Consider the following 23,682-nt stretch of genomic DNA (forward strand, 5'->3'; position numbering starts at 1 on the left):
ATTTATTAAAATTGGGGTGCTTAAAAATGTTGCGAACGGAAGTAAATCTAAACAAACTTTTAAGAGAATTACATATGGGAACCACTAAATAACATTAAGTAAAATCTTTGAAGATTATCGTGAAGTCACTCGAATTAAAGGAGGACATCAAGATCAAAAGAAATTTGTCCCAAATGAACGAACCCTACTGATATCACCGGTCTACGCGAATTTTGTGGGAGACCCACTAGCCCCGTTAGACGTGCTAGGCATTAATTGAGCCGCCTCTATTTCGTGCGCCGTGCGACCCCTAGAAATAGTGCGATAACACGCACTATTTCTAGGGGTCTACGAGTGAACGGCCTTTCCTCTTGAGAGTGCACTGACCAAGCCTGAAAAAGCACGCACTTCTCCTTCGAATGAGGACGATGAAGGACAGTGTTGCGACTAAAAACCCTTCGGTTAAACGTAGTTCAGCCACGGATACGCACTCGCGTTACGTCGAAGTTACATTACACGTCGAGGTAGTGGGAATCACATAACATCAACAGAACCAACGATAAACACAAGCCAGCTGTGCAAATGTTTCATGAAATTCAAAAGAGCAATAGTAGCAGGCGATGCACAGTCTACATCCACCAATTCTCGAAAATGGCTGTATTTTTGTCGCTACCATAGCGCCAGGAGGAATCGCGACTAGTCAGTGTAAATGTTTGCGCGAGATGCAACAGGCGGATGTACGCAAGCCAATGCTTATAGATGCTGCTTTCCGAAGTGTAATAGAGCGATACATATAGCCTATAAGGCTAATGGTAAGCCTAGTCCGACACTCGGCCAAGATGAAAAGTGGCGTCGTAGGATCAACTGATGTTTAGATATGCGTACGTTAAAGAATTATTCAATGGCTTTTCCAACATTCTTATTTAAGCGAACGATGGACTAGGAAGATACGTGTGAAGCTTGGAAACATGTGGAGCCTTTGACGGTTGATGGCCGTAACATGCGATAATAACTCTTCGAGAGACCCTTTCTCTACCACGAAAAACAACACTTGTACCGAGCAACAACGTCGTGCAGCCCTCGACCCTGCGCTTGTAGAGACTTTTCCTAGGAAAACGTCCCTGGCTATTTGTGTAGTGCCGAAAATCGACATTGACAGTGCTATGTGTGAAGCAGAGAAGTACATTAACAGAGCAACGACCCAGTTACGATGTTCTTTCTCGCTAGTTACCACGAATACCTGGAACTTAGAAAGGGCAGATATATCAGCGAAATGGAAGGTTCTTTAGAGACGTTATTTAGTCTATAACCCAGGTCAACAGTACGGATCAAAAGCAACAGATGATATTATTAAGAAAGAGCGGATTCAGAAGATGCAAAATTATTTCTTATTCTGCGCCTCCTCCTCTTCTCATTTCCAGGGACTTTAACGTTCGCCATAACCTGCCAAACTCGAGCCGCATTGGGGTCTTTCAGAACACGCTAGCACATGTTGTTTGCTGAGTAATCAATCGCTTTGGTGATTTCCTTTTCCGAAATCTGGCTGTCGCCATATTTGCGACGAATGTAAGCACGGTTAGCGTAAAATTTCACGGTGAAAATCATTCTTAGAGACCGCAAGCATTTGTGCTCACGTACCGTCTTTGTTGCAGTTGCGCGGACTGTCAAATGCTAAACTCCGTCGCTAAACCTAAATGTAGATAGATAAGCACCCACAAAGTTCTCTCTGTATCTGAAGCGGTGAATGCCGAAACTTGTGCACAGGGTTTGGTCAAAATTCTCCAGTCTTTCCTTTTATTTCCTGGAAGCATAGACCGCGGTTTATCTATATAGTTGTAATCTTGCCTTGACGGCCCATATGGCCTTCAAATGCATGACCATCGTTCTACCCTTCCAGTGCCCGAATTTTATCGTTTAGCCTACCTTTTCGTGAAAAGCGTGTGCTCCGCAAAGACAGCAATACTTTGAACGGCTGAAAACCCGTTTGATCATCGGCGAAGAACGTTAACTATACAAATGGCTAACGTATTACGGAAGCTTGCCTGATTAGCATTTCGGTCCTCATAAATCACTTCTCGGAGGTGTTTGTGTCAAGGAATACGATATCGAATGCAGTGAATTTTTTCGCCGCAGCGTAGGGAAACAGAACTCCAATACCTCAACAAGAGTTTACAATGTGGCAAGGTCTTGGGAACTTACACAACGAAGAAATCCGCTGATTCAGGTAGGGTCTGCAAGCGTCATTCAAATGCAGCGTTATTCCGTTACTGTCCTAGAGAGCGCTATTTAATAGATGTTCGCGCACCGATACACTTCCAGCCCAATGAAGACACACTACCCTGTTAGTGATCCCTAAAGGAAAGGGCGGTTCGACCGTATCTTCATTATAGTAAGGATAGCAAAGAAAGACTTTTGTTACAAGCTGCTTTTCGGCTTGCTAGGTAAAAAAGTGCCACTAAGAAGCTACTTACACGCCATTCTAGCGGAGTAACATGGGTCCTAGAAAGAATTGTCAATGGAAACGGCGTGCAGTATCCTGATTACTAACATCAAAGGTGCATTGGTCACATAATGCAATCTACTATACGCGGTGTTCGTCAACTTCAAAATCATCTTTGATGCGGTGCTGAGAATAAGGTTATGTTCACTGCTGAACGAGATTGGTGTCTCTAAAAACGTGGTCAACCTTCTCGCTGGGATTCCACTAGAAACCAAAATAATCATCGACAACGGAGCGGTTGAACTTTCCTTTTTACATAGACAATTGACTTTCCTGAGAGGAACAACCATAGCCCACTTTTGCTTTGCTGAAGAGCCTCCTTGGTTAGATCAGAGGTCCAAAGGTCAGTGGGAGTCATCTTGTATGTAGACGACCTAGTAATATGCGGACAGAACAAAATCCAGGTATAATATGCTCTGATCCGGCTATACATACCAGTCACAAATTCAGGACTGACCGTGAACCTGTTCAAGACGAAGGAGATAAAGTTCAGAAAGGAAGGCAGGCAGAGGCCACTGACGACTTGTACTTCGGCAACTTACCTTTCGGTTCTTCAACCCGTTTGTGTAGTTGGACCAGCTCTTTTCTGCGGACAGTAGAAGTTTCACTACGTACGTCACTGAAAGATAAAGGACGACCTTATCGGCTGCATAGACGATCAAGTCACCTTTTCACTTGTTCCTCGCAACCGTTCTCAGCTTTTCCGACCTTAGGGTAACTCCGATCGCAACATATGGAATACACGTCATTTAGAAAAAGCTTATTATGGAAAAAACTAAACAAGTAAATTGTGTTGAAGCCTACTTCCTTGAATAAGTACTGGGCTACACATAGTGATTCAAAATTGCCTCGCAGTTCGTCGCTGCCGTCCAAAGACCTATGTCGTACGATACAAAATGATTTCTAGATTTTTTTTCTGATGTTGATATGTTGTGCCGATGGCCAGTCTATCTAAAGTCCTCGACTACTGCCAGTAAACGCGAATAACTGAATCAAATTATTAATTTTTTCTTTATTTGATTAGAGATTTGATTGATAATAACTGCGAGGCAAGTCCCAATGATCTATCCTTTGTAATAGAGTAGTTGCCTTGCCTCGCTAAACAATAACAGATTCCCAGATAAAGAGTGAAGAGAAAAAAGCCGTGCTTACACAGTCCACAGGCTGGCAGACTGGCGTATGTCGATTAAACTAAGACAACCCCGAACACTTGCTAAGAATAATGGTAACCGAGCCCGTACCCTCAACGTGCACAGCTGCTAGCGGTGGCTTCTTCCTGGAGCGGAAAGAGATCGATCTTCAAGGGATGCTGGAAGTTTTCGAGATCAAGAAGAATATGGTGTCACAGTCGTATGTACGCCTCGAGAAGTCGACATTCGAATGTCGACTTTCGTTTTTTGTTTCACAGGAAAGAGCAGACGCACGCCTCTCGAATCGACATAAAATAACACGTAAAATGCAACACAAAGAAGAATCGAACCGGCCTCTGGAAATAGCCGCGAATGCCGGAAGCCGTTAAATACTGCATTCGCCATCGATAATACTAGGCAGAAAAGAATAAGTGCGCACCACATATTTCTAAGATACTTATTCAAATATCTACTAATAGCTCTATTTCTACAAAGTTAGATTTCAATAATTTATTACATATAGGCATGTCGTCTTACGAGGGTCTATTGTTACGTTCCAGCAATCATCGAATTTTGAAATTTTTATTTACAAATTAGGTGAAATATTCACGTTTGTTAGGTAGTTGTGCTTTTTACTTTAAATCATTATGGATAACAAAACTCTTTTATAAGACCTTTGAGCTTCCACTGAGGACTATTTAGAACTCTGCCGACCCGCAATTGATTTGCTTCTATAGCTTAATGGACGCATAAAAAAATAGGATCGTAGGTTGTCCGGGCATGCCCAACCGAACGGCCTTTAATGGATACTATAGATATATATTTTCTTCATTTTATGAAATCGTTTTTGTTTGGTCCGAAAGTAGATTTGCGAGTAATTTAAATATATACCGAGTATTCCGGTTTTATATCCAGTATAGGTACGATGTTCCACAAAAGCAAGCATATTGTAAATTTTGTCTACAAAAAAATGAGAAGTCGACGTTAGTATGCGTTTGAGCACGGGCCTTGACTGGAGGATAGGCAGGAGTATACTGAAATGTTCGGGTATTTAAAAGAGATTCGCAAAAATGTACGTTAAGCTATCGTACTGCACAACGTCCATAACAGGTTCTACTAAAAGAAAGGCCTGCTTTGCGTAAGGGCAACATTCTTTGCTTTTCTATGCAAAACTACACTTTCCACATATACAGAAACGGTTATGGGCAAGCGTCAATTATAGGGTTTCACTGATGAATAGAATAAATTATGTCCCGTACAATTTACAACTGATTTAAAATCATAGGTGTGCTATAGAGCTACTAACGATAAGAAGCAAAAATACGCTTTCGAAGTTCTAAACGCTGACGAAACTGAACAAACCAAGAAGTCATCCTACCTGATACTGAACTTCGTGTCTAATAGTTTTCCTCACTCCCTCAGTATTCCGCTATTCGAGGCACGGCTCGATAAAACGCGGTAGTGCCTTAATCAACTAGAAGGAGAAGGCCGCCCAACTTTATGACAAATCGCAGGCTCAAGTTAAGAAGTAAACAATCGATTTTATATCCGAACAGACAGAAGCAACGATTATAGCGCAATCTAGAACAAGATCTAAACTGATGGCTAAAAATAAAGTTTATATAAACGCTCTCCGACACAACACAGGCGTAACCAGGTTAACAGATTAGTCCCGTAAACCGATAACGGGTAAAATTTAACTCTCACTTTTATCGCGTTGCGCCGTAGCTTATTATACTACACTTTAATAGACGTGCCGAGAGCAACAATTCAATGAACAGTATATACGCAGCCTTATTGCTAGCCGACCAGCTAAATGCCATCTGTTAGCTTACGTAGTAGGCGACGTTTAAACAAGCTGTCTATCGCCTGTCATTGCCATAAACGTATAATAATATCAACAAGCCAAGTAAACATCGGCCAATGTTTGCCCCGACACGCTTATTGATTTGATTATCTATTCAATACAAGGATATTGCCACGCTTTATATAACTAAGGACGATAGAATATTTTGCTGAATATGTTTAGGGGGTTTGATTTGGACCTAATGAAGACAGTTAAATTTTAGATAGAATAGATGCTTGAAAAGCTTCGAGGTTTAGTTCTTCCGCTTACGAGACGTTACCAGCGTAAAGTGAACTTGCCAGTTTGATACATGGACTTCGCTGGAACATCGGACACGTAGACATGGGCCAAGCTAACATTAGTGTATATTATACTCTGCTATGTCTGGAAATCATGAATAGCAGGTGGTCTCTAGAGAAGATAGCCAACCATATGATGCGATCAATCTAGAAAATGTCCAATTGCCAATGATGTATTAGACGTAGAATTATTCCGAAAAAGTAATTTGTGGTTATTTCGAAAAGCTCTTATTTTCACGCAAGCCTGGATTTCAATATGGACGTCTTCTAATGCAGCTAATTATGTTCGTTGCATTCTCGTTTAAGCTCGGGTTAAACGGGTTTACCAACTCGTTTTAAAGCGTTCATCTGAGCTAGTTTTCTTAATTATTCCAGCACATCAAAGCACCTAAACAAGTATACAACATAAGGTGGTTCTAGTAATAACTTGCTTAACATCTATATTTCTGACCAGCCAGAAATATAAATGAATGACCCGAACTCACCTTGATCAGGAACAACGATTTATACAGAGGGAATATAAATAATAATCTGTTTTGATTATTCATAAATAGTAGACGATATGGAATACAGTCTTATCTTATAAGCTACTATGTGGTAATAGGCCGACGTTGTTGCATTCCGAATTTAAATACTAACCAATCAGACTACTGATCGGAGCTGCTCATATACAACTACATGTTCAACTTATAAAACTAACAATGTAATAAGTTACCTTTGCATCTGAAGTATCATCTTAGACAGTACGCTTTTCTCTGAACCTTAACCTTTAAAAATCGTGATGGTTCGCTTCGGTAATACTTTCTGCAGATATCCTAAAAGAGCGAGGGCACTGCCAGTGCATAAGTGCGGGAGATTTGATTAAGAAATGAAACCCCCGGAAGAAATCCCTTATTAATTTCATAGGTCAATTTTGAAAATTATAGTACATTACTACTAAATATATGCTACCTGTCCAATAATTAAATCAGGACATCAGCATAATCTGCCTTTGACCTGCTTAGACATACAATGGTCTGTTAAGTATTTGCTAATACAAATTGATATCAAATCTTGTTTTGTGATACGCGTCAAAGAAATGACAGTAGACAGTGAATATGTAGACCAGTCGGGGCAGAAATGATGACAGCGCATCAAGCAAAACCCAGCCTATCTTTTGTTGTCGTTCGCGGCGCTACCCCTATTATTAAGCCGGGTAAAGGGAAACGTCGCGTGCAATAAATTTTGAATCCTCATAGAAATAAATTTTGTTGAGGTGTCGGTCTCATGAATCATTAGCGTCACTACCGTCATCGTCGACATATGTGCAGCATAGTTAGATATATAATATTTGTGTAAGCCGAAGTCGTCGGTAAACACGCGTTGCAGATAGAGCCTTGTCGGAAGCGTGCAGTATGCAGAAGTTGTTGTAATACACCAAAAAATTAACGAGCCATTACCGCAAAAAGTGTATGCCTCAAAGCAGTCTCTGATATTCAAGCAAAAATCAATCAGGATATATTTATAGATGATATTATTGATAGTACGTGCTGTATTTTATATTTCTTTTCAAGTTAGCGGAACTGATGTTATCCTGAAAAGTTACATGGCAAAACTTCGTTGGGGAAATTCCCAAAAATCTACCCTATATGAGAGAATTATCAAATTTATATTGAAAAAAAAAAGAAAGAAAACAAGGCTCTCGTCTTACAAAACTTCAAAAGCAAAAAGTCAGGGCAGAGTATACTCCAGTTCGACCAACCACAACATTTTGTTTCAAGTTTACTACGAAAAACAACGTTGTCCCTATTGTTTGAAACCAACTAGATTACTGCATGCGAATTCCATCGGTATTGCTTCCATTATTGTCACATATTTATGTTTTCGATCACACACACCCCTTCCTTGTACCTTGATACGAGTATAGATTCTTCCTACAGGCAGAAGGATACAGCCACTACTTTTCAAAAGAAGTCTAGGAGAGAATCGTTACCAATGAATAGTACGTGTCAAAAAGCCTATTCGTCTCTCCTGTAACCATAAAAGCTGCATAGAATAGTTATGTTGCTAGTAAGACAGCCTTATTTGTTTGAAACTAAATGACCAAGCTGATTTATATTTGTTGCAATGTAGGCCTAAAGGGTACAACTGTTTATCAATAGTCGTCTTATTTACAACGTAAAAGCGATATCTCTTCGTAACCTAACCACACTGGCAAAGCGCGGTTATTTTAAACGTTCTACATACGTGATGTGTCGTTCAGTGCATGTATGATTACGATTATACTGATACGGCTCGTGAAGGATTAACAAGGCGATCCGGCAGTGTTCGAGTACGAGAATAGCAAGACTAGGGTCCTGATGTCAGTAGGGCTTACGCCACTACCGCACAACGAGACCAGCGATGAGGATGCGTCTCATTTCTACCCTCTATACAAATAACCCGGATAATGAAGATCGAAGTCAGATTCGACCCGACGTCCGCCCAATTTGCTGTACCTTCCTCTAACACCTGAAAAAAATTTCATTTCTGGAAAATAAAATTCGTAAATAGATACCGTCTCGCCTTAGCAGTGCTCAGTGTAACGATAACTTTCATTTTGCTTGCTCAAGAAAATTACTGAAGGAGGCAAATCGAATAAGATATTTAGGTCATAAATCACATATGTGTCAAGCGTGTCCTAAACGGACCCATTCATCCAGAGTCGAACATCGTTTTGGACGGCTTCTACTCTAGAAGCAATTTTCATCGTTCGTTCAAGCAGTTCGGCAAACGACACTGGAGCAAGGCACAAAGTATTGACTAGAAAGCGTTTTAGGTATGATCTAATGATGGCATCAAAGATAACAAAAAAAAATGGCCTGCCCAAATGCGAAAACAGAATTAGGAAAGCAGGTGTGAACCTCTATCGACTCGTACTATAGGATTTCTGGGCACTGCCTATTTTTTTAGGAATATGTACACATAAGAGCGTGTACATCTAAGTCGAGTCACTTGGACTAAAAGGAAAACATGCATAAAGGCCGCCAGAGTGACGAAACAAGCAAAACGAAATTATCAAGTGATCTTCCGATAACGATAAAGGACTGATGCATGTACGTAAAGATGCCATAAACGAACATAACGTTAGGGAGCACGGACAGCGGTCCGATTTGTTCCCTTTCGTCTACCACGGACCGTTAAGTGGCAAAAGATCGCTTTGATTGAATATATTTTGATGGCTTTCATTCGCTATCAGCAGCGATAATACCTGCGGAAACGGTCCAGCCACGACGCTCTTGTATAGCGTCCAAGTAATAGCATGACGTTATTCGATGCATTAATAAGTGGCAATAAGCGACATTTTAAAAACAAGTGTTGGTATCGTGTCTTTGATTTCGGATAGCGTTTAAACTTAACAGTACCACACAATATGATGCGCTTTCTAAATCAGTGTGATAGACGCCCGTATAAAATGTGAATCAGTCATGACGATATTTTATTGGTTAGAACGTTTAACAGTTACACGCAGTTTCTTTGAAAATGTGTTAAACGTTTATATATATATATATATATATGATTTCTTCGATGCGTCCGATATGTTTCAGCGGAAAAATACTATATCAGTATTTGGCAAGCCTGTTTCCCAGTAAAAATTCATGACTAGACTCTAAACAATTGTATCACAACCGTTGAACGGGTAGAAGTATACGATACAGATGTTAATAGATATTAAAAGATGTATGCTAATCCTTAGCTTCAATTTGGCCGCCCACTTCGTCGATGAAAATAACAAATACAGTATGTATTACCATAACATAATTAGTATAACATAGATGCCTAACGTACCGTGCTGCCGTGGTTCACTACGTATGTGAAGAAGATGTATGATATACAAGTTTGAGTTTGTTCGCTCTTATCAATTCTTTCAATGAATCTCGTACGTTAAATACGTCGCCGACGCCTACTAGACATAATCACAACAACAAACATCGATCGCAGCGACAACGGGCCGGATCGAAGATCAACAAAGATTTTCCCGAAGGTTAACAGAGTTACAAAAACTAGGTCGTTTAGGCGTGCGTGAGCACCAGTTTGTTAACCTTGCAGCGATATAATTGCTATTTTCACTAATCTAATTTTGGGCGCAAACGTTCACAGATATAAAAAAATTTGATTCTATATTGACCTCGATAATAACTATCGTAATAATCCTCCTTAAATGATATTGCAGTCGCGATTAAAGATACGGCCAACCAAGAAGCTCTGGTTTTCTTACCTGCTACGGAATAAGGCTGAAGATAAGGGACTATTATAATTTTTCGAGAACGGCTAGGCTTCGTAGCACTAGGGCTACGGTAGAACTAGCGGAAGTCAAAGGACGAAACGTACTGCGAGCAGCTGCTAAGGCTCGTTTCTATGGAGTGGTATGCACAACGCTGAATTATAGAACGATGCGTATAACCACGTGGTATCTACTGGGCCCTTGCTGGGTTCAGCCAGACGTTATCAACGCCAAGTAACAGAACTTATGAGTTCTGGCTATGGTTGTACAGCGTAGGTGCATGCAGTAAACCGTTCCATTATGCACGACAGCATGCGATTTCATAACGCACGCGCATGGTTTTGTAGAGAGTGTCAACGCAATAGAGAGAGTACTCTTGAGTTTCGATAAAGTAAACTGTCGGAAGTCTAGCACCCATTCTTTGGTAGTGCATGCCCTTTCGATGTCTATGGGTCTGTTCGAGTTATAGTAGTAACACCCGTCAGAAAGTGCCGATACAAACCATAGTCACTTACTTTCGTCGGGAAACTCGCACTAACGTTGTAAAGCCACTCTGGTCACAAGTGTACCTGTGACCATCTTTCTGTTGATCAGTAATAGATTCACTAGAAACTGTGCCCACTGAAAAAATCACTAGAGTCACTTGAGATCAACTTTATAAACTACGTACTACCGAATCACACTTTGACGTTAAGGCAACAACTGGTGTTTCCGTGCAGTGTATCACGCATTGCATTACTGCAACGTCTTACAGCAAGCACCGTCGCGCAACAGAAACATCAAATGATAAATGCTCACCTAGAGGATCCATACCTAAGCTTCATGTAGATCTGACCCATAAACGGCCCAGTTGTTTTCCGATACCCATTCGTATGCACGTAACATGTAGTATAGACGAAATAAATTCAATTTCCTTTATAAGACTTCTATAATCAAATATTTTCGGACGCTGCCATAACGCCCCCGTGTTGCCTACCAACAATGGATTCTATTTATACAGATACATAAGAAGTACGGATAAAGTAAGATTAACCTTTACTTCTAGGTTAATACGTTAACTAGGTAGTCTGTTAGTTAGCGAATAAGCGCATCGTTTCAAATAACTTTGTACAGTTCAACTCCCTCTCCGCTCTGAGAGTAATTACGCCAAAAATAGGCCGTGCACAGCCTTCTCCTTCTGTCTATCAGTAGGAAGTGCCTCGTACCATAACGATTAGATACATTACTTTGCCGATTTGTCCTTTCTTTTACTTAGTGCCGTTGCAATAATTACAGCGCGTTATGCGTGGGCCGCCGAAGACCACGATGAGTGGAGCTACGAAGGAACAACAGGGCCGGACGCGTGGGGTCTCATTGAGATGAGTGGCAACAATCAATGTGCAATGAAGCGACAAAGTCCTATCGATATTGAGGTCATAAGGACAAAATACGATAAATCGCTCAAGCCGCTTGCCCTAACTGGTCACGATAAAATCACTCCCAGTATCTTAGGTGTCAATAATGGACACACAGGTGAGTATATTGGATCAGTTCATATATATATATTAAATAATCGTAGCGTAATGTTATTGTTTGTATTCGTTCGGATATATGTACCCTCACAGCGAGAGAAGACATCAGCAATACGTCGTATAATGATCCATGTAAAATGTCATTGGATCTTTTCACTACCCTGATCGTACAAAATGATATGATTCGTAGTAGAAAATTTTCAGGTCAGGTATTGCAACTAAATGATACCTGATAAAATTTATTCGCACCTTAACAGTACCTAGAAAAACAACAGAATATTTTAGTAATTTATCACAGGATTATGAGTAATCATTCATTCATAGATCGCCTAAGCTGTAACATGTATAGACTTAAGAATGTAAAACGCTTGAAGGCTTACGGCGTTGCTTATTACGTGCGAGAAATAGTGGAAGGTTTACGGCATTATGCGTTATATCATGCCAAAGCCGATACTGGGGCATCACAAACAGAAATATGTTGAAGTGGTCACAATAGCGTTTACTCTTGGCTGTCTATTACTGAGCAGACTTGTTTGTGTTTCTTTGACTGCTTCGTATTTCTGTAATGGACTCCAGCGGAGCAAGTCCATAAGAACCGATGAGTGGAAAAACATAAGCATATATAAGAATCAACAGAGCTTCAACTTCATCTATGCTGGTTTATAAATGCGTCTCGACAACGTTTAAGCTATTTTGAAGTTATTTTGCTTAAAGTACCATAGTTCCAGCAAGATCCAGATTATTTCATTTAACTTGGCACTAACTGCTCGTAGTACAATTTCTTCGTATGCTTCAATTGTAGTTCAGCTGAATTCCAACGAGTGGACCCAGAAGCTAAGCGGAGGCCCTCTCTCGGGGGAGTACAAGTTACTGCAAATGCATTTCCACTGGGGCAAAGACAGCTACAGAGGATCTGAGCATACCATTAACGGAAAACGGTACCCCATCGAGGTTAGTCGTACCTTGGATATTTCTTGTGTCCCATATAGAACGTACAATAAGTGTTTATAGTATATCAGACACGCAGAAACGTCCACGTTGTTGAACTTACCTCTATCAATGTTCAGTCCGTGAGCTACAAATATTAAAGTTTCGTTGTTGAAAACATAAACAGTAGAATAATAACCTTTAAGGACTTTAGCCAAAGAACGTTTGAAAAACGTGTTTTTATGTTGTTTAATAATTGTATGTTTAAATAACGAAAAGGTAAGCAAATGCACGGAACGCTATGGCAAAATACATGAGACCTATGAATATAATTGTGTGAGCGTATTTCCTCGTATGGTCATATCGTATAAAACTCAACGTATCCCTATTTTATTCTATTCTAGGTGCATACATAAGCCAAGTGATCCTGCTAACCAGCCAAACAAATAACTATTAATGTGACAAAATCAACGGAGCTCTCTCTAACTATTGTTATGATGAAGTGTTATCACTCTTACGAGTACGTGATAAATACGGCTAATCGAAGACGAGATATAAAGTCATTTGCTCTGCGGTCTCATAGTTACTAAGTTGGCTGATTTGACTGCTTGTACTAGCGAAGCATTGTCATAACGCTCTTGGTAGGCTGTAACTAGTGGGCATCCACGTGTTTTTATTGTATACTATTAGAGTATAGTCACAGAGTCGTCGGTGAAGTGATATCAAGAGAGTGCAAAATTACTAAGCCTTCTCTTAATTTTAGTTTGTGTGGCACACTCGCGTGTTACTCCCGTCTATTCGACATGTCTCATAGAAGCTATGAGCGGCCTTTAATCGCCATGCTGAACAGGCTTAACTTTAGCCGTTTGCACCGATCGGTTCGTTGAATACCAGCAAATGCTTTGGATATTGCGGTTCTCGACGTACAAGTTAAACGTTTAATTCGTAGTGCCTTTTAACTTCTCCAGTATTATCTCTGTATCATGATGATAGAAGAAAAAAAAACTAGATAGTGGCGTGCATGTGGAACGATGAAAAGCGTAAATTTATTCGAGCTAATAGGACATTGCTGCCCTATCAGAGAACCTATAACTACCAATTGTACTGAGCTCTCCTATCTAATGTTTCTCTTTCTGAAAAGATTTATCTAGAAAAAAATTTAACGCTCGATATTCGGAGAACTCGGCCATGACAAGTCGCGCAACGATACAGCCCTCTTTAAGTAATGCTACTATATCAGGAAAGTTGCGACTGTTAGTTTTTGCATGTTATTCTTCGCTTATAATGTCAATATCGTCCAGCTATGGAGTTCTGTTTTTGCTGTGCACACATTTGGATTACTGTTTTGTACATGTATCAGACACCCGAGTGTTTTTTTAAGATAATCTAGCCTTAAACGGCAAACTGTAATAGAATAGTTAGCAAATTCCGCTCGTTTTGATTACCGAAGCCCGTAGACAGTGAGAGATAAAAGAACACGTTATTTTTATAAACTGTTTTTTTTTTTGGCTGTTCGAAATAGTCCGTTATTGCGGTAAGTGAGTCAGTCCTATTGGTTCACCAAATAAAATGCACTTACGGAACTAATATTGGTTTTAACATCAATGAGGTTATAGGTGCAATGGTAAATCGAAGGTGAGATTGACAGTGTAGATCCCAATGTACGTCTCCTTTCAGCTCCATATGGTGCATATCGCAGCTAACGTAACTGATAACACTAACTTCCCGGGCGCCATCGCAGTTCTTGGCATCTTCTTCAACCTCAGCAAGGGCTCAAGTAACATGGGTATCCGGAAAATCGCTAAGGTAAACGATTGAAAGTTAATTGAGATTGGCCTGAATTTATGCTGTATGACTAAAGCAAATTTACAGTTTGAAATTAATGTTCATAAAAGATATCGTCTGTGCAGATTCTGCTTTCAAAGAACTATTATAATTTACGCACATCTTAAGAGTTTACATAGATCTGAAACTTCGTACTTCTAACATGATTGGCTTCACTCATTATGTTTGAAATGCCACTTCAGCTGATCACAGGAATGGAAGCTAATACCAAAATCAATATCACTGATGAGCTGTCGCCTAGCATGTTGCTTCCGTCCAGCCGAGATTTCTTCACCTATGAAGGTTCCCTCACCACTCCACCATGTTCTGAAGTGGTCACATGGCTCGTACTCCGCGAACCTTTAAAAATTACTGAAGTTGAGGTCTGTATACCCTTATTTCTCTAACTACCTACTGAAAATCGCTAGCCGTTTTTACTAGTAATTTCTTTCAGCCCGACTAGAAAGATCATTGTCTAAAATTTGCAGATTTCTGCACAATCATATTTTGATTGACAGAGTAATTCATGACGTGAATGCAGACGCGTGAAGGGGATTGAGCCTGAGAACTGAAATTGAATTCCAGTTTTCAGTACTCGAATATTTTATACCTGACGGTAAGGATTATGAAGTTAGTACCACTTCTTAACAAATTCTTGCTGTTTTTTTCATAAGACCGTTGATCTGAGGTAAATACACTACATCACTGAGTTGAAATTCGCAACGGTTGTGGCCCAAGTTGAAATTTTCGGAGATTGTGACCTTGGGATTGTTTTGGGGCCTGATAGCGTGCAGAATTCATTGCCAATTGCCTGCAGATACCTACTTGTCTGGTTCCAAGTTGCAAATATAAAATAGCAATATACAATAATGTCCAAATAACGCACACAGTATATGGTGTAGTATATCAACATATAGCTCTCAAATAAATGGGAAGCATTTTAAGGGGTGATTGAAATCAGCAAAACGATCATTTGGTGCGGTAGAGCCATCAATTCCCGTGCCCCGTGTTATTGTTAAACGGAAAAAAGACTTCACCTGTTGGTTTCACGTAACGTTACTTACGCAGCTATATGATGCGCTTATCCAGATTTGAATTATAAAAATAAACATACCTGCTTCTATAGGAGACTTCACAGTTTTAGACGGGTAGAGAAAAATTCATAATGCAAACATATCAAGTGTTATAAAATTTCAACTAGCTACTCCTAATATCCACCCTCAGATGGACTTGATTAATAAACGTCAACATGTAACAGGTACAGGCCATACAACAGTAACATTATAATAATAATAATAACAATAGAAAAACAAGATGAAGTTCCGTGTTGTTATTTAATGAACGTCAGTTCAGTTAATAAAACATGCAAACACATTTTGCCTAGAAAGTAGAATAACTTACACCTGGTTTGGAATCTCATAATTAGAACACACGTATACTTAGGTCACGACGTAATGCTATCGCTTCCTGAAAACAATCTCATTGTTGTTTATTAAAAGATACAATATTTTACTTTATTTAGTCAAATTTTAAATTTGAGAAACCTAGGACACCCACATTGTTATGGTTTGGCGCCGTACGCGGTTGTGACGAGTTTGAAGCGATGCAAGAAAAAGGTCCTATGAAGGAAATCTATACGAAGAGATGTAGGATTCATATTAAATTTCCGACGACGATCTCAATCATCTTTTGTCGAAGTATTTGATTCATTAATATTACATGTATCTGGATGTAAAGCTTATCGTCGACAAACATCTAGCTGAAAATGAATTAGTAGAATTTGTGAAATTCACCCCTTTTCAAAAAGTAAAATTCACTTTTCCGAGAGGTAGTATTGAGGGGCGCGCCAACGTACTAGTAAAGCTATGAAAACTAAGTAGGAGTTGAGTACGAGAAACATGCCTTTACGCAATGCTTCAAAAATTAGAGTCGGTCTTTTAAGAGGCGACTAAGCTCGGCGAGTAAAACCTCTTTGACAGACGTAATGTCGGAAAATGCGTGACTGCGTTACAACCATCGCTTCGATTGCGAACGTTTTACCCCTATAGCCGATAACCAAAAAACAACTGCGTACGCAATAAGACGTTTTTCGATCATTTAGTCAAAAGTATAGATCAGCGAACCTTTTTTTAAACAAATTAAACGTTTTCTGAATTTCTGCGACAAGGTCAGATATTACCGCAAATAGATCGTCTCGTAGCCATTCGAAAAATAGCAGCCTAGAGCAATGCTTGATTGTAATGCCCGCCATTGAATTCGAAATACTTACCTAGTTCAATAGAAGCTCAGAGCTCCCTCTGTATGTACGTGTCCTTAGCTTGATAATTCAAGTGTTAGCGTACATGAATATGACTGGCTAAGTGTTACTTGGAAAAACAAGTCGATGTAACTTTTCATACTTATCTCACCGATTTCAGTTTTTTCAACAAGTCCTGTTGTCTTCTGGAACACCTTTTATTCATTTATGCACACCTATATATTGTACATATTATCTATATAGCATGCATTTCACCGAAATTTATGTCAGTTATGAGACCGCACAGATACTCCTATGTGTGAAACCTAAAGTCACTCGCATAGGTGTTTGCATAAAATCGGATCGGTAGCTGATTGCAAGTTAAAGTTTCAGACGGAACGTAACAAGCCACATCTGATAATTGTAACTAGGTATCAGATTTTGTGATTAGGTATATTATGGCTGAATCGTCCACGTATCGATAGACTGGACTGCTTAGCTGATCATCGATTTCCGTTCTGTGAAGAGTTCATATAATATTTTATGTAACGTTCGTTTGCAAATCTGCTTCATTAACGTTTCTACAGCTTGAAGCCTTCCGATCGACGCAGTTGCCCGACAAAAAACCCCTGGTTGACAACTTCAGGCCAGTACAACCTCTCAACAACCGTGTGGTAAGTAACAGTGTGGCATTGTTTGTAGTAATCTTGTGGAGTTATAGTTGAACTTCATAGAATGTTCGTCATATGGTCAGCTGCGAAGGTTTCGAGCTAATTTTTCGTAAAGGCTGCACATCTATCAATCATTTCCTTCATTAGGAAGTCCCTGTCGCTTTCTATTCGATGCACCAAAGATATTTCTTACCTCTATCTATTTGGGGTCCAAATTCGTTTCTGACAACACTGGGGTCATTTATGGAAACATGCTATGAATCAAACGCAGCCCATTTTTGATAAGTAGAACTTAATAATGTCTAGAATAAGTTGGGAAAGCTAACTTCCTCTTCAAAGTTGAAAAATAAAAACTCAAAATTGCGGTGTTTTCAGGTGCGTGCATCGTTCTTTACTGGGTCATCATCCAGTTTGATGCCGTCGCTCGCTGTTGTCGTCTCCTCAGTTCTACTGTTTCGGCTTTACTGAAGTCAGTCGTCAATAATTTGAGGTTACATTTAATGTTGATTACAGATACAATGTAAAGTGGGTTCTATTGCCATTCAGGTTCCTCCAATTCGCGCGGCTTCGGCCAAAGAGATAATTTGAAGAGGACAAAAGTATCGTAAGTGAAAAGTGTTGTGGAACAGCATTGAATAATATTGAACAATATATTTATTGAACACTAAAGGGACACCAGCTGTGGGAATGCCTATCGTAGTGACATGACGAAAACCCGCTGTATTTAGAGCTAGTTAGATAGCTATTAAACCATTAATGGTAACCACATATGTCGAGCGTAACTAACTTGTAGTGAACGTCAGACTGACGACTGTTAGCTTTACCTATTGATCCTGCGGGAAGATATCGATATCTGATACTGTTGGCCAGTTGGGATATTGTTTCTTTCTGATGCTGCATCTCTTTTTGGCTGGTTTACTTACAAAGGCCCAGCACTTAGAGCAAGTGAGGAATATCGGATTGCTTATAGTTATTCCCGCTTGAGTAACACATATAACATGTTGGAGCCATTTAAATTTGGAAGTAATGCATAGCCACTAGCCATAATTTACTATGTAATGATTCAATTTATCTGTCGTTGAGGTACTTGCGGTTTTAGCTACTCGGGGCCTACGCCCTGTTTTTTTGTTTAGAAAGATTGAATGGGTGATGCGTACATGCTACTTTTATAAATGTGTAATATATTTCCTATTTTTCCAAATGACTCGGCTAACTCATGATGCAGTGAGTGAAATAAGGAAACTTCACTTCTGTTCTAAATTCAACGATCATAAAACGATTCATTGAATAAGTCATCAATTTTTCCAGAAACGTTCGGATATCTAAAAAATGTACTACTACAATGCGTACAGAAGATGGCTGGCTAACAAGACAAAAAAAATGTTTTTTTTTGCTTTAAACTTAAAAAAAAAAGACTTTAAAAAGCAAAACGTGTCTGGAATCAATATTCAAGTGCTATGAAACAGCAGTTACGTCTTATGACTAATTTCTAAAAATTAAACGTTACCTTTTCCTCAAAGTACCATCTATTAATATATGTACCTAAAACTCTACCTCGTTTACTTGTTACCTTTTAGATAATCTGCATTAACCTGTTTCATGATACGAAATACCTGTACAGTAATTACAATAACCGAGAAGCATTGTTGAAAGAGATTTACGTTCAAATCTTAAATAAAACTACTAAGAAAAAAAAAACGTATGTTTCATTTTTTACAGATTTATAAAGTTACGAAATGTTGTTGTTCCGACGGAACCAACACCACAATATCACAAATGAACCTATAACTAAAAACAAGATTTTTCAATATTATACTTTTTTCCCCTTTAGATGATTCAGTTGAGACATTTTAAAGGACAACGTGGTAAATGTCGTTTAGATTTTCTTTGATCGATAACGCCCAATGAGCAGCATATACATGTAACCACCTGTATGGAATGGCTCCCTTAAACGTAAACATTTTGAGTTTATTATTAAAGGGCCAGCTTATCACCAGATGGATTCTATTTTTCATTGAAACAAGATGGGATTTTTCTAATAAGAAGAATTGCCAAATATCCATTATTTGGTAAGTAATAAATGGAGTAAGATAAATATTTAACGTAAAAACAGAGCTTTTATATTTCAGGATTTATTTCTCTGAATTGAATTCAAATCGATAGGCTTATGAGCATGTTTTGGCTAGTCATTTGCCACCGTATGATCTGGGTTCTAAACGGACAGTGCGGTCAAAGAGATACTCAGATCCGCGTCACCCATGGGTATTGCCTAACACTCCCAAAGTCAAACGAGATATACACTGGTCAGAAATCGTTGACAGTCACCCGGGAATTGGCCAGGGGAGCCTATTAATAACAGGAAAATATTGTTGAATTAAAGCATACATAACAGGGAGTAACAGAGGAAGGACAGATTGATATTTCCAGCCAGCTAGAATTTATTAGACGAGTCATAGTAGCAAGAAAATCTACGTTCGCTAGAACTGATTACAAATAGATAATTTCTGTCACCTTTGTAACTTAGAAAAACATGACAATGAATGTTGGAAGACTTTCTTAGTTTCCGCTGCTATATGAAAAATGAACTTAACCCCTTTTCTATGTACATTGTTCACGTGAAAGATCTGCGTTTATGTAGATCTACTATTCGGAGTTGTCTAGGGCGATGACGGTAAAATAGGTGAGAAAAAAGCTATTTGGACGGACAAAGATGCGTCAAATAACGAGAAGATGCCCTGTGCTTCACCCATGTCGCTTGCACTGTAGTGTATAACCTCACGGTATTCCTCGAAATTGGAAGCGTGCTGATAGTCAACAATAGTATCGAGCTGCCAAAGAAACTGCAACATAATTATAAGGCGCAAACATTACTTGCGGTGAACCTCTACAGTAATTTCGATTAGCAATAAAATTTAAACAACGTTTAATAATACATCTGTTTTCAAGAGTTTGCCCTCCGATGAACATAAACGCAAGCAATATTTTTTAATCGCTTTTTATCAATGCCTACGCGTTGTATGAGATTTTACTTAGACGGATTCAGTACTCGATAAACAAATATAAATTACATTAAAATTGCAATATTTATACATTTGTGCATCCAATGTAACGCTTTAATTTAGTCAACTATTTATTTTGTAAGTGTTGTCCTATTGGGAACGCCGTAGGGACTACAACAGTAGTTTGCGATAGTTTATGTCGTCCTTTTCTCAATCGCTTCGAAAGATACAGCAACCATTGTCTGGCGGAGCTAATCCCCTAACTACACGTTCCTGTTCTTTCTCAATACTTCGCTAAAGCAGAGTGTTTCTAGTCTTTATGCTGAAGCCGTTAGGCATTGCTCCATATTGCATATAGGTAAGGTACTATTCGACAATAGTGTCTACAGGCATCAGAAAAAAAAGTGATACAAACCTTATATTTGCCTCCGTTTGACAGCTCCTCGTTGAATACTTACACTGGTCAATGTTGGCCCATTTTCACTTATCGATCCATTGATAAGCTGCTTTCCGCCGACATAAGTCGCGGTCGTTTACACATATTTCGACAATCAGGAAAAAGTCTTAGTGGACAATAATATTAATACCGCCATAGAGAACATATGGAAACTTGTTTCATAGTGATAGGCTACGTGCTCTAGCTTTAGTATACAGAATGAAGCTCAGCGTACGCATCTGCATAAACCTTTAATAACAGCAAATGATGCAACTGACCGTCCTCGTGACGTTGTAGGAGTATTATTTGTAGGGTAGTTGAGTTCGTCCATAATGCGATGTGCCGACGGAACCCCCACCCCACCCCACCCACGGATCAACTTCTTCGTGCCCTTCTGCAAACGCCTGATCAGATAAATGAGACAACAAAATAAGGCTACAGGGTATTCGAAAATTCAAGCGGTATTCTGACTTGCGACACGATTGCGTGACTCGTTGAATACTCTATACGTAGATAAAATAAACTCGGCACCTTTTAAGTAAAGTTGTATCAAGACGGACAGCGAGACGTATTCGTTCTGTGCCACAATTTCCGTGATGTTTTGCTTTTCGGTATTTGCCTAAAGCGAGTAACCTTCGGCCGAGATCAGAGCGACTACGGCGTAAAAACTCCCATCGGTCCAAGCCTAGTTCAGATCGAAAATGCTATACCTACTGAATCTCTTGTGACTCAGATTAAAAAGACAATTATACAGGTAAACAAAAATTACTATTCCGTTACACGTTTTTAGTGAAGTATCGTGTATAATTAAGCTAAACAACTAAAACACACAGCTGCCGCACAAGGTTAACCTGAAATGTGTCGTCTGTTACTCGTGAGAGAAACCAATTTGTTGAATGTAGTTCATCATCATGACAGAGGCCTGGCCAAGTATCGCCAATGGCAGCACCACTTAACCTTATCTTCGAAATTTAAGTGAATTGTGCACTCCGTAGCCGTAAATAAAATACTTTTGAGTCACCCTATTTCTAATAGATAACAACACCTACCCATATGTATATAAGGGCAAAATTTATAGTCTACTTGATGATCGTTAATGCAACTGTATTGCGACATCAGTGAAAAATAGCCGCTAGTAAGGTATTGCACAACAGACCTGTATAGATTTGGCCTATTCGTATCGTGGCAATCAGTTTTCGCATACTCGCTGAACAGAGTGAAAAATTGTTATGTTGCTTCCAATAGGCCACTTTAACGTTGCTAAGTTAGTCAAGGTAACTTCAGTTTTCCAGTAAACGACACCATCCCAAGAAACAAGTCTAGTACAAGCACCGGCAACGATAGCGTGTCATCATCATCATCATCATCATCATCATCATCATCGGCATATAATTTTTTTGCGGCAATCACCCATATCGCACCCTTTTTGTATCGCACACTTTATCTGCGTAAATATTTTTACTAATTTCCACAATGAAGGAGACAGAGCGCGGTCACTAGGCCTCTTTTGTGCCTGTTACAGCAACAACTGAGCATCTGAACCGTGATGATGGCAGAGTCCTAGAGCCTTATATATATATGTAGCACAAAATGACGACCTTGACCAAGTATTACAATGTAACTGTTCGTATCTTTCGAATTGAATGAGCAGGTTGATTTTCGGAAACAGAGTTCTAAATAGGGAAGTGTGCCCATTTCGAATTTCCGAAAAAAATTTATTTATATTAGGAGACAAATTAAGTTAATGTATTTTAGAAGAGAAGCTATTGTATTATTTTTTAGAGCAAGGTTTGACGTTCACGGTGACATCTGTCCGAAGAACCTTTGCCCTGAGATTAAAATGGTATTTGGGTGACATATACTTCCGCCACACGATAATGATACTCTTACTGACCTATATCACACCTCCACATATTCATCAATTTTCACGTAATCCCTATATGGTTTAATCTGTGTTTTATACCAAACAGATCAAGGTTTCAAATGTGGATTTAGTAATAAAAATTGATAACTGGCTTTTTATATGCCCGGTTCACTTTGTCCGAAAAGGCTGTGTACGTTTTTAAGTCTTCACAGCTTTTCCTTTGATCTTAGTTATTAAACAGACACTGGTGGGAACCCATCGAGTATGCAATGCCAGCTCGAAGTTGGCCTATACCAAATGCCGATTGTACAAAAGCAGTAAACTGGGTATAGCCAAATGACAATAAAATATATGCTCGACTATCGTATCCCGATTAAACATATACGATTATTAAACAAAGTAGAATGGACATAATTTATAGACACCATTCTTGAAGTCGTGTAATTTATATAGTATGATCAAATCTACGTGTTTATTTCTCGAGGGTCAGTTGCAAAACAATTAACGCTTCGTTATTGAGTACCGAAATATTTAAAGAAGAGGGACCCCTGTCATATTCTACTCGAGACGGGGCTAACGATGACGCGCTTGGAGGACAGAGAGTTCTATGCTGTTAGAGTTAGAAAGTCGGTTGACCTGGAAAACAGAGGAGACGTAGCAGCTTTGAAGTCCGTAATGAGTCTCTTCAAATTGAGGCACATTGTAATTTCAATGAACGAAGAAAAGACTAAATTATTTCTATTTAGCTATCTTGTCGACACTTTGCGATATTTTTTAGATACACGATATTTTTGAGAGAGTCCTTCCTTTATGTAAAGGAAAAAAACTACCAAGTTCTTACTCTTGTCGTAAAGAAAACAGAAAGACACTGTTATAGGCAGATCGTTGTAACAAACAAAATAAGGCAGGCACATAATGGAACAACATATCTACATAAAAATAGATCTGAGTACTTAGCAAAAATGTTAACAATACATTTAAAGTTTTCGTGATAACTAAGAAGAAGACTAAAATTACAGTATACGCGCTAAACGGTGCCAGTGTATCATCAATATCTTATAAAAATGCCGAACAGACATCAAGCTTGGATAGTAGAAAAGAATCGGAATGTAATAATAGCATAGATCAAGAGCGGACCCTTATTGACGAGAATATTAATATATATATTAGCACGGAAAGCTTTTTTCAAAATTAAACCAACTTTAAAATTAAACAAG

The 23,682-nt window shown here is 39.1% G+C and overlaps 1 protein-coding gene across 2 annotated transcripts in view; it reads left to right on the top strand.

The window, feature by feature from the left end:
- The window catches only part of LOC111251595 (carbonic anhydrase 2-like), a 36,855-nt gene extending 17,991 nt beyond the window's left edge, over positions 1-18,864 (top strand). The window contains exons 2-7 of one of the 2 annotated variants that reach the window (XM_086990104.1): positions 11,253-11,509; positions 12,311-12,459; positions 14,113-14,241; positions 14,463-14,642; positions 17,083-17,169; positions 17,542-18,864. In XM_086990104.1, the coding sequence (XP_086846230.1) occupies positions 11,356-11,509; positions 12,311-12,459; positions 14,113-14,241; positions 14,463-14,642; positions 17,083-17,169; positions 17,542-17,634 (792 nt within the window). In that variant the 5' untranslated portion in view covers positions 11,253-11,355 and the 3' untranslated portion in view covers positions 17,635-18,864. The remainder of the gene's footprint in view (positions 1-11,252; positions 11,510-12,310; positions 12,460-14,112; positions 14,242-14,462; positions 14,643-17,082; positions 17,170-17,541) is intronic. The other variant, XM_022808284.2, reaches the window with a different exon arrangement.
- Positions 18,865-23,682: the final 4,818 nt, after the last annotated feature.

Source organism: Varroa destructor, unplaced genomic scaffold (assembly GCF_002443255.2).
Source record: "Varroa destructor unplaced genomic scaffold, Vdes_3.0 BEIS01000005.1, whole genome shotgun sequence".
Classification (NCBI taxonomy): Eukaryota; Metazoa; Arthropoda; class Arachnida; order Mesostigmata; family Varroidae; genus Varroa; species Varroa destructor.